The sequence below is a fragment of the Pelophylax lessonae genome, assembly GCF_965119305.1.
Source record: "Pelophylax lessonae genome assembly, chromosome: 6".
Lineage (NCBI taxonomy): Eukaryota > Metazoa > Chordata > Amphibia > Anura > Ranidae > Pelophylax > Pelophylax lessonae.
Genome location: NC_138773.1, coordinates 35,835,672 through 35,847,918, shown reverse-complemented (window position 1 = coordinate 35,847,918; position 12,247 = coordinate 35,835,672). Strand labels below are relative to the sequence as shown.

Below are 12,247 nucleotides of genomic sequence, written 5' to 3'. Positions count from 1 at the left end.
GATTCAATTCAGAGGCGTTTTCAACCCTTGGAGAAACTTGGCCATCAGAAACCTTGTGGGACTACAGATACCAGGATAGCACTATGAGTGTAGTTATCCCCTCTTCTATTGAAACCGCCCTGTGGACCAGAGGAAAGTTGATAATTCAAGTAGAGATCATGAGATTAGACCTTCCTGTCCTGTAGGCACAACAAGAAGTGAGAGAAATTCTCTCCAAAGTAAGGAGACAATTCCCCCAGGAAGGAGTATCCCAGCTGGATGATGTCCTTCGTTATTTTCTGGCAGTTTAAAATGTTAAAATCTTCCCCTTAATTTCCATTCCAGAGACAATGGTCACCAGGACAAATAGAATGGGTTAATCTCTCTAGCAGGGATACTGGCAGCAATAAAAACCTGGCAAAGGTTCTAGCTCTTTACCATTCTACCCAAAAATAAAAAAAATAAAAAATGTTTTGCTTTTGAATACATTTAAACCAAATGAAATATAAAGATTAGAGTAATAATCCATGCAGAATACAATATAACAAATAACATTTGAATCAATCAAACCTTCATATATTCTAAGAAGTATTATAAAGAAGTATTATTATTAAAGCTATATTGTTCCTACCAATACAAATTTAAATGGACTTTAAAGGTTCCATACCAAAATTTAAAAATTGTTCATTTTATTTGTAAAAAAAGCTTAAAAAGGTTAAAACAAAAAGACACCCTGACAATATGGGTCAGGGTGTCCTCTTGTTTTAATCTTTTTAATCTTTTGTATTAATAAAATGAACACATTTTACATTTTAGTATGGAACCTTTAAAGTCCTATTAGTTTGTATTGGTAGGGACGATATATCGTTTAGTGTCACTTATTGGGGGGACGTGGTACCAGTAAAATCATGTGAAAACTAGAGGTTGTAGTCTGTAGTCCCCTTCCCATTTTTTTTTCTATAGCTTATGTATCTTTACTCTTCAACCAAAAGGTTGGCCAGATGAAGAATGGAAACCAAAATGGCAGTCAAGGTTCTCGTCTATCCAGGTCATGGTTGAGCCAGTGGTAGAAGTCACTTTCAGCTGAATTTGTTTGGCAGTGTTGAAGAAATGGCTTGGATAAGCTCCGAAACGTCATCAACATTAGAGAATCAGTCTGGTTGAAGGTGACCAACTCCTATTAGCTAATTGAAACCAAAGCAGATCACTCTAAGAGGAGGCAACAGACCTTTTCAAGAAAACATTACAATATAAATTCAAGGCATAGCAAACAATAATATGAACATAGCAACAAATTAAAAACCCAACATAATACTATTTTACGTTAAAGTTTACCACTGGGCTTTCATACTTACTTTTGGAATGACCTCTATGTGTAGGCTTTGGCCATGATTGCTCACATTACCCATCCTGCCAGTCACTCTTCACCCCAGTAGAGAGCTTCCATAAAACAAGGCATAGTGATTGGTTTCTAAACTACGCTCCTTGCATTCTCTTGAATAACTACCACATTCCGTAACTCAAGGCTCTAACATGCTCTTCAACACAAATGGAGATCGTGCATGTGAACATCATTAGTGAAAAGTCTTGTGCATCTGGTGGGGTCTGCTGTATGACTCTATGACAATGACATTCTGGAAGTGGGTGGAATTCATGCACGTGAAAGTGACAAGTAAATTGGGACAGACAGAACTGTAGAGGGGGAGAGTGACAGTGACAGATGGGCGTCCAGATCTATGCCATCCAGGAGTTAAAGCCAGCAACGTTGGGATTAGCAGTAGACTATTCGCAGTCCAATATAATAACTTAACTTGACCAAGGAGATTACCGTGTTTGTCCCGTGCACTGAAGCTTGAAGAAAGCAGCTTGTAACCTTGCTATAGTTAATTTGGCTTAATTTATGGTGTTTAAAGCTGGGGATTCTTTTTTTTTGATGCCTGGGAAGACGTGAGAATTAACGATGTCTCAGAAAGGAAATCACTAGAGTGTGGTAGGCCAGTTTATCAGCATGGCCTGGGATTATCTGAACAAAATCTTGTGACCTGATTAATATTGATGTCAATATGTCACGGCAATTCCTAAAAATTACAATCCTATTTCATCTCACTGACCTTTTAGAAAACACGTATGGTCTGTATGAGCTTGTAGGAGGACCTCTGAGGGTTGTTTCCGGACCTACAGATGGTCCATTACAATCTCTTGATGGTTCTCATTACAGGCCTGGATAGGAGCGCTACACACTTTCTTACTGAGAGCTCAAATACAGTATTCATACCCTTTGAAATGTTCCACATTTTGTCACATTACAACCAAAAACATAAATGTATTTTATTGGGATTGTATGTGATAAACCAACACAAAGTGGCACATAATTGTAGATGGAAAGGAAAATGATAAATGGCTTTCAGATTTTTATGTGATAGACCAGGGCTTCCCAAACTTTTTTGGGCCGAGACCCACTTCTGAATACAGTTATTTTCTCGGGACCCACTTGCTTGTAATTGAATATTGTAAAGCGCTACGGAATTTGTGGGCGCTATATAAATGCAAATTTTAATAATAATAATGCATATTTCAAAGGGAGGGGGATGTTAAAATAAAAATATCAATTTACTACTTTTCAATTTATTTTTGAATACATTTAATATTTAAATAAATATAAGCCTATATGGCACTCACCCTCCTTCCTCTCCCAGCGGTCCATAGTGAAGGTGAAGCCGGTTTGCCCTCTCCAGGGCCCAGCACACCTAACTCAGAGTCTCCATGATGAGGAGCTCTATGCTGGTCTTGGTTTCCTGGCTCTTCTCCTTCAGTTCCTCTACTTGGGTCACAGAAGCTGCCATGAACTCCTGACACCGCTGGGCCGCCTGGTCCTCCTATGACACCAAGGCTGCTGTCTCTACCCGCTATAGCTGAGAGAATCCCGCCACCAGTCTAGCCACCACCGCTGCCACCAGCAGGACCGATGAGCTGGCTCTGCACCCCATGAACATATTCTACATAACAGCCAACATACCTACTCACTGATGCAAGTATCCTGCTCACGGGAAATGCAGATCAGTCTCCATTAACTGTGTGGGCGGGGTCCTCAATCCATGGCGATTTGACTGCTCTGGCTCTCTGTAATTTGCACGGGCTCGCACAGCACAATTTAAGCAGGCCCGCTCTCAGTGATTTCCAGCTCATCGACACCCACTCAAATGCAGCTCGCGACCCACCAGTGGGTCCCGACCCACAGTTTGGGAACTCCAGTGATAGACCAACACAAAGTGGCACATAATTGTAAATGGAAAGGAAAATTATAAATGGTTTTCAGATTTTTTTACAAATAAATATGTGAAAAGTGTGGGGTGCATTTGTATTCAGCCCCCTTTACTCTGATACCCCTAACTAAAATCTAGAGGAACCAATTGCCTAATTTCCTTCAGAAGTCACCTAATTAGTAAATAGAGTAATTTCATCTCAGTATAAATACAGCTGTTCTGTGAAGCCCTCAGAGGTTTGTTAGAGAACCTTAGGGAACAAACAGCATCATGAAGGCCAAGGAGCACACCAGGCAGGTCAGAGATAAAGTTGTGGAAAATGTTTAAAGCAGGATTAGGTTTAAAAAAATATCCCAAGCTTTGAACACATCACGGATCACTAGTCAATCCATCATCCGAAAATGGAAAGAGTATGGCACAACTGCAAACCTACCTAAGACATGGCCGTCCACCTAAACTGACTGGCTGGGCAAGGAGAGCATTAATCAGAGAAGAAGCCAAGAGGCCCATTGTAATTCTGGAAGAGCTGCAGAGATCCACAGCTCAGGTGGGAGACTCTGTCCACAGGATAACTATTAGTCATGCACTGCACAAATCTGACCTTTATGGAAGAGTGGTAAGACGAAAGCCATTGGTGAAAGAAAGCCATAAGAAATCCCATTTGCAGTTTACGAGAAGCCATGTGGGGGACACAGCAAACATGTGGAAGAAGGTGCTCTGGTCAGATGAGATCAAAATTTAACTTTTTGGCCTGAAAACAAAACGCTATGTATGCCGGAAAACTAAAGCTGCCCATCATCCTAAACATACCATTCCTTTTCAGCAGGGACAGGGAAGCTGGTCAGAGTTGATGGGAAGATGGATGGAGCCAAATACAGGGAAATCTTAGAAGAAAACCTGTTAGAGTCTGCAAAAGACTTGAGACTGGGACGGAGGTTCACCTTCCAGCAGAACAACAAAACACACAGCCAGAGCTACAATGGAATGGTTTAGATCAATGCATATTCATCTGTTAGAATGGACCAGTCAAAGTCCAGACCTAAATCCAATTGAGAATCTGTGGCAAGACTTGAAAATTGCTGTTCACAGATGCTCTCCATGCAATCTGACAGAGCTTGAGCTATTTTGCAAAGAATAATGGGCAAAAATGTTGCTCTCTAGATGTGCAAAGCTGGTAGAGACATCCCCAAAAAGACTTGCAGCTGTAATTTCAGGGAAAGGCGGTTCTACAAAGTATTAACTCAGGGGGGTGAATACAAATTCACACCACACTTTTCCGATATTTAATCATAAAAAATTTTGAAAACAATTTATCATTTTCCTTCCACTTCACAATTATGTGCCACTTTGTGTCAGTCTATCACATAAAAATCCCAATAAAATACGTTTACGTATTTGGTTGTAACATGACAAAATGAGGAAAATTTTATGCGGTGTGAATACTTTTTCAAGGCACTGTACTACGGTGGTCCAGACAGAAATAACAGTCATTTCTACAGCTGGGACCAGTGCGACGTGGGTGCCCTAGCTTTTTTTTGTTGGTGCACTTAGGAAACCTACTCATTCACCGCAGGTAGGTGCAAGTGTAGGCAAGTGCAGGTTGACCTCCCTATACGAGTGGCACTGTACATCTATCTTGCAGGGAAAGTAGATGGCAAGAGAAAAATTTATTCTTCTTAGAGCTCAGAACGGTCATCGGGTGGACTGCTGTCTGATTTGACACTGCCACCCGGGTGACCTCGCAGCCATCTTTGGTGAGGGCAGAGCTTACAAAAAGCCCTGGCCCACTGCTGTTGGCACCACATTCTGTATGTTGTGAGGTTAGAGACAGGAACCCACCTGACAGGAAGAGTGAACCTAGCTCATAAGGTTCCAGAGAAGGAGGGACAGTATCGGGATTGGTGCAATCTTCTTGGGGAACTTTTCCACTACTGCGCTACTGCATCTGCCTGCCTACTGCCTCTTTGACAGTTGCTGTTGGCCTCGGTTCACCACTCTTCTGCTGTGAGTTCAGTCTCCTGTTGTGAGTGCTGCTGATTGTTTATCACTGTTTACGAGACTCAACTACGGCACCACCTGCCTGGAGTTTTCATGTTCTCCAAGTGCCTGCGTGGATTTCTTCCCACCAGGGGAGGAGCAGGCCAGGGGGCAGGGGGGCAATTGTCCCCCTGGGCCGCTTTGATGCCCCAAAAAAGGCTGCGCCACTTCTGCCAAAGACATGCCTAAAGGACTCCTGGTGAAAAGAAATAAAAAGTCCCTGCCACTGACCTACTGAGTGCCGGTTGAAGACAAGGACAGAGCTTGGGCTCCCCCCCCCCCCCCCAGCATGGATGGTGTAAACTGTGCCTGAGCAGAGGCCAGCTGCATGCCCCACTAGAGACTCTCCTCCCCCAGCCAGCCCCAACTGAGCTCCCCCCCAACCGCCCCCTGCTGGCGAGGGTCAGTGAGTAGAGAGTTCCTGGAGTGGAGCTTCAGCCTGGAATGGGGGTCAGGAGGAGGCTGGGAAAAGGGAGATTGGGAGGGGGGCCAAGTTGCTGCACCATGGGCCTCTGGTTTGTACTTGCCCCCTGGGCTGAAAGTTGCCAGTCAGCCTCTGCCTCCCACACTCCAAAGACATGCTGGTAGGTTAAATGACTCCTGTCTAAATAAGCTCTAGTATATGTACAGTATGTATGAATGTGAGTTAGGGACCTTAGATTGTACGCTTCTTGAGGGCAGGGACTGATGTGATTGTACAATATCTATGTAAATCGCTGCATAAATTGGCAGCGCTATATAAGTACCTGTAAAAAAAATAAAAAATAAATTGTGTCTGGAACGGTTAACAATACACTCCGCATCCTCAACTACTGTATGTTTGAGTCTTCCCTTTGGGTGCCTACCACCTGGGTGTCCCCCTATCCCTTGGCCTGCACACTAACTGACCCAAAAATGTAACTGATCACCACCACTCCTGTTCCAGAACCAGCTGATAATAGGATTGCTCCAGGTATAGGCTGGATGTGTATATGCCAGTTTTATCTCCTTAACTTGAGATGTCAAAAGGCATTACCGCTGTGCCCAGCTTCCTGCAGCCTTTAGGCAATTGCACCCAAGTCACATGTGGCTCAGCATTACATAAAGACAAGAGAGTTTTCCTTAAAGTTGAAATCCAGGTAAACCAGGGTAAGTCCCTGTCTTCTTAGTCCTGTGTGAAGCAGCTGCCCTTCTACACATTTACCACAAGGGGTCAGCACAGGCCCCATTCATTGAACTGCTTGCAATTTTCTCAAAGAATGCAATGTTTTTTTTCTGATTGGACGAAATAGAGAGGTGGGGCGTAATTGTCACAATGTCCACCTAATCCAAGCAGAGAACATCTTGCACTCAACTGTAATAATGCAAGGTGTTCTGTGATTGGCCATAAAACAAAGTACTGGTGCTACCACCCAAATGAGGTGAGGAAATATCCCAAAGCAGTCGGGTGCAGCTGCAAGCATAATAGTAAGAAAACCGATCCACAAATCCTTACTAACTCAAAACTAGCTAACTTAAAATATTTGCAAAGTTTACTAGTTCTCCATAAAAGACATAATAAATGTAGCAAATGTTAATGTGTTTCAGTCTCTTGTTCACAACACAACAACACAACACAACAACACAACAAGGTTGAGAGGACTGAAACGCGTTGGAATTTGCTACATGTTATTGTGTCTTTTATGGAGAACCAATAAACTTTGAAGATTTTTTAAGAGCAAGTAAGGAGTTGCAGATTGCTTGTCTTACTGTTCTTTTAATGGTGCCTTCCTATGGATACAATGCAGCAAGGCAGCCTCTCAGCATGGCACATAGATGTATACTTGCATTTGTCAAAGCTGGACCATAATTAAAAAACATTGTGCATAACTCAGAGCAACATCCCATATACACTATATTATCAAAAGTATTGGGACGCCTGCCTTTACACGCACATGAACTTTAATGACATCCCAGTCTTAGTCCGTAGGGTTCCATATTGGGTTGGCCCACCCTTTGCAGCTATAACAGCTTCAACTCTTCTGGGAAGGCTGTCCCCAAGGTTTAGGAGTGTGTCTATGGGAATGTTTAACCATTCCTGTAGAAGCGCATTTGTGAGGTCAGGGACTGATGTGGACAAGAAGGCCTGGCTCATAGTCCCCGATCTAATTAATCCCAAAGGTGTTCTGTTGGTTTGAGCTCAGGACTCTGTGCAGGCCAGTCAAGTTCCTCCACCCCAAACTGATCCATGTATTTTTAGACTTTGCCTTGTACACTGGTCCAAATTATTTGGTGGATGGAGGATTATGGTGTGGGGTTGTTTTTCAGGGGTTGGGTTTGGCCCCTTAGTTCCAGTGAAGGGAACTCTTTAGGTGTCAGCATACCAAGACATTTTGGACAATGTCATGCTCCCAACTTTGTGGGAACAGTTTGGGGACGGCCCCTTCCTGTTCCAACATGACTGCACACCAGTGCACAAAGCAAGGTCCATAAAGACATGGATGAGCGAGTTTGGGGTGGAGGAACTCGAATGGCCTGCAAAGAGTCCTGACTTCAACCCGATAGAACACCTTTGGGATGAATTAAAGCGAAGACTGTGAGGCAGGCCTTCTCATACACATCAGTGCCTGACTTCACAAATGCGCTTCTGGAAGAATGGTAAAACATTCCTATAGACACACAGTGGTGGGATTCAGCCGGTTCGCACCGGTTCCATAGAACCGGTTACTAACTTTCTGCAAGTTCGCAGAACCGGCTGAATCCCTCTGCGCGTCTAAGGACGCGCAGTACAATTGAATGTCCTGCGCTCGGACCGCGCAGCCGCAGAGCGGAGCAGTGCCCCCCGACCCGCCCATTCTGTGACAATAGTGAATGAGAATTCGCTATTGTCACACGGATCCTCCTCCTGGCCAATTCAGGGAGCGGGTCCTCCCACTTCCTGATTGGCCGAAAGGCAAACACCGTGCCATTGGACGAGGAGGAGGCGCCTCGGGAGGACTGAGGACTCGGAGACGCGGGGAGCTGGGGACTGAAGAGAAGCTGCGAGACTGTCCGTGAGGTAAGTGCATGGGTCTCGCAGGGGGATCGCTGGCACTCTGCAATTGGGGGCAATGCTGTGGCTGGCACTCTGCAATTGGGGGCAATGCTGTGGCTGGCACTCTGAAATTGGGGGCAATGTTGTGGCTGGCACTCTGCAATCATTGGGGCAATGCTGTGGCTGGCACTCTGCAATCATTGGGGGCAATACTGTGGCTGGCACTCTGCAATCATTGGGGGCAATGCTGTGGCTGGCACTCTGCAATCATTGGGGGCAATGCTGTGGCTGGCACTCTGCAATGATTGGGGGCAATGCTGTAGCAGGCACTCTGCAATCATTGGGGGCAATGCTGTGGCTGGCACTCTGCAATCATTAGGGGCAATGCTGTGGCTGGCACTCTGCAATCATTGGGGTCAATGCTGTGGCTGGCACTCTGCAATGATTGGGGGCAATGCTGTGGCTGGCACTCTGCAATGATTGGGGGCAATGCTGTGGCTGGCACTCTGCAATGATTGGGGGCAATGCTGTGGCACTCTGCAATGATTGGGGGTAATGCTGTGGTCACTGTGCATTGAAAGGGGGCACGCTGGTCTCTCTGCATTGAAAGGGGGGCACGCTGGTCATTGTGCATTGAAAGGGGGGCACGCAGCGCTGGTCACTGTGCATTGAAAGGGGGGCACGCTGGTCACTGTGCATTGAAAGGGGGGCATGCTGGTCACTGTGCATTGAAAGGGGGGCACACTGGTCACTGTGCATTGAAAGGGGGGCATGCTGGTCACTGTGCATTGAAAGGGGGGCATGCTGGTCACTGTGCATTGAAAGGGGGGCACGCTGGTCACTGTGCATTGAAAGGGGGGCACGCTGGTCACTGTGCATTGAAAAGGGGGCATGCTGGTCACTGTGCATTGAAAGGGGGGCACGCTGGTCACTGTGCATTTAAAGGGGGCACGCTGGTCACTGTGCATTTAAAGGGGGCACTCTGGTCACTGTGCATTGAAAGGGGGCACGCTGGTCACTGTGCATTAAAAGGGGGCACGCTGGTCATTCTGCTGGGAAAGTCGGAACTGGTTACTAAAATTTTTGAATCCCACCACTGGACACACTCCTAAACCTTGTGAACAGCTTTCCCAGAAGCTGTTATAGCTGCAAAGGGTGGGCCACCTCAATATTGAACCCCACGGACTAAGACTGGGATGCCATTAAATTTCACATGCATGTAAAGGCAGGCGTCCCAATAATTTTGGTATTATAGTGTAAATACTGTAATACTCTAATAGTCTCTTTCCACACTTCAGGTATTATTAGTTTCAAATCAGTGGATAAACTCCATTATTATGGAAAAACTCACCTTTAAACACTTCCAAACCACTGTGCATTACTTACTCCTGACCTCTGCACTCTGTGCATTACTTACTCCTGACCTCTGCACATTACTTACTCCTGACCTCTGCACTCTGTGCATTACTTACTCCTGACCTCTGCACATTACTTACTCGTGACCTCTGCACTCTGTGCATTACTTACTTCTGACCTCTGCACTCTGTGCATTACTTACTTCTGACCTCTGCACTCTGTCCATTACTTACTCCTGACCTCTGCACTCTGTCCATTACTTACTCCTGACCTCTGCACTCTGTCCATTACTTACTCCTGACCTCTGCACTCTGTGCATTGCTTACTTTTTACTCAGAGCAGGATAGGCTTAGGTCCTATTTAACCTTACCCCTTCAAGGCCCTTCTACTGTTGCACACTGGGTTTGCAATTTGGCCACACACACAATTTGCCAAGGTGCGGTCCTCTATTCAGGGTGCCCAAAGCATTTTGTCTTTATACCTCGAATGTCTACCTCTTGTTCAAAAAGTCGCTGATCAATCATTTGAGGGTGCGTTAAAAATGGGGGTGTGATTTTGTGGGTGTAGCTACAAATTGGCGTGTGGTTTTGTGGGAGTGGTTAAAAGTGGGTGTGGTCAGTAGTGTATCCCTGAATTTAGTTTTGAAAATCTGGTAACCTTACTTTATATTCACTTTGTATTTTATTTTCTACTTTCAAGTTTCCTTTACATCTGTTTCCTAAGTTTACCAGGTGATTATTTTTCTACCTTGTCACTGAGTTTATTGGAAATGTGATATTTAACCCTGATTAGTTATTTATATAGCAGTGGTACTTTGTGTTGTCAGAGCTTCGGGCCAAGATGAATCCTATGACTATAGATAAGTGAAATTGAGGTCCCATTCATATCTTTCCAATGCACACAGGACTAGGACAAGGGGTGGACAGGAGGGCAGGCACCCTGGGCACCGCAGTAAGTGTGTTCCCCCTAACCACTCACTCTCTAAATCAGTGGCTAGAAACCAGCAGGCCTCATGTCTATTCCCCCACAGTTATTACCTTTTGTATCACTTGACCCTCCCTCTTAGAGTGTAAGCTCTAATGAGCAGGGCCCCCTTATTCCTACTGTATTAAACTGTATTGTAATTAGACTGTCTACCCGAACGCACTGCAAAAACTGTTGGCGCTATATAAATCCTGTATAGTAATAATAATAATATTGTCTGCTCTGACAATCACCCAGCATGCCCACTCTCCACTCCATCTGCCTTATGCTGACGCGACCATGCATAAACTACCTTCTAGCTGCTAGAAGCTATGCAATTGGACACACAGAGAATGGGTGCAAGGGGGCAGAGAATGGGTGCAGCAGGGCGATATACCCATTCTTTGGCATGCATTAGGAGCAGCAGAAGGGGGGTTGCAGTCTAGCATCCTTGCCCTGGGCTCTGGACAAACCTGTCCCACTACTGGAAGCACACATTACATGCATTAAAGTGTTGTGGTGCAATTCATTTGGAATGACAGCCTGAGGCACTAAGGCAACACAGTTTTAATATACATTAATTTCATTGCACCATAACACATGTAAATGCACAGTGGGGTGCTCTGAAAAAAAAAATAAAAATAAATCAAGCCCATCCAACAAAGAGACATTTACATAAAGCAAATAGACATTTTCATAAAGCAAAGTGACATCCCCAAATAGTAAAGAGACAGCCCAATCCATCAGAGACATCCCCATATATTCAGCAAGAGACATTCCCATATATTCAGCAAAGAGACATGCCCCCTCCAGCAAAGAGACATCCCAATCCAGCAAAGGGACATGCCCCCTCCAGCAAAGAGAAATGCCCCTCCCGCAAAGATATGTGCTCCCTCCAGCAAAGAGACATGCCCCCTCCAGTAAAGAGACATGCCCCTCCAGCAAAGAGAAATGCCTCCCCTAGTAAAGAGACGTGCTCCCTCCAGCAAAGAGACATGCCCCTCCAGCAAAGAGAAATGCCCCCTCCAGCAAAGAGAAATGCCTCCCCTAGCAAAGAGACATGCTCCCTCCAGCAAAAAGACATGCCCCTCCAGCAAAGAGACAATCCAATCCAGCAAAGAGACATGCCCCCTACAGCAAAAATAAATGTCCCTCCAGCAAAGAGACATGCCCCCTCCAGCAAAGAGACATGCCCCTCTAGCAAAGAGAAATGCCCCCTCCAGCAGAGAGAAATGCCTCCACCAGAAAAGAGACATGCTCCCTCCAGCAAAGAGACATGTCCCCTCCAGCAAAGAAACATGCCCCCTAAAGCAAAGAGAAATGCCCCCTCCAGCAAAGAGACATGCCCCCTCCAGCAAAGAGAAATCCCCCCTCCAGCAAAGAGAAATGCCCCTCCAGCAAAGAGACATGCCATCGCCAGCAAAGAGACATGCCCCCTCCAGCAAAGAGACATCCCAATCCAGCAAAGGGACATGCCCCCTCCAGCAAAGAGAAATGCCCCTCCCGCAAAGATATGTGCTCCCTCCAGCAAAGAGACATGCCCCCTCCAGTAAAGAGACATGCCCCTCCAGCAAAGAGAAATGCCTCCCCTAGCAAAGAGACGTGCTCCCTCCAGCAAAGAGACATGCCCCTCCAGCAAAGAGAAATGCCCCCTCCA

At 45.6% G+C, this 12,247-nt stretch overlaps 1 protein-coding gene across 1 annotated transcript in view; it reads right to left on the bottom strand.

Moving 5' to 3' along the window:
• CABP5 (calcium binding protein 5) overlaps nt 1-1,512 on the bottom strand; it is a 30,570-nt gene extending 29,058 nt beyond the window's left edge. Inside the window, exon 1 of the mRNA XM_082261177.1 lies at nt 1,335-1,512. Coding sequence (XP_082117303.1) covers nt 1,335-1,388 — 54 coding nt within the window. The 5' untranslated portion in view covers nt 1,389-1,512. The remainder of the gene's footprint in view (nt 1-1,334) is intronic.
• Nucleotides 1,513-12,247: the final 10,735 nt, after the last annotated feature.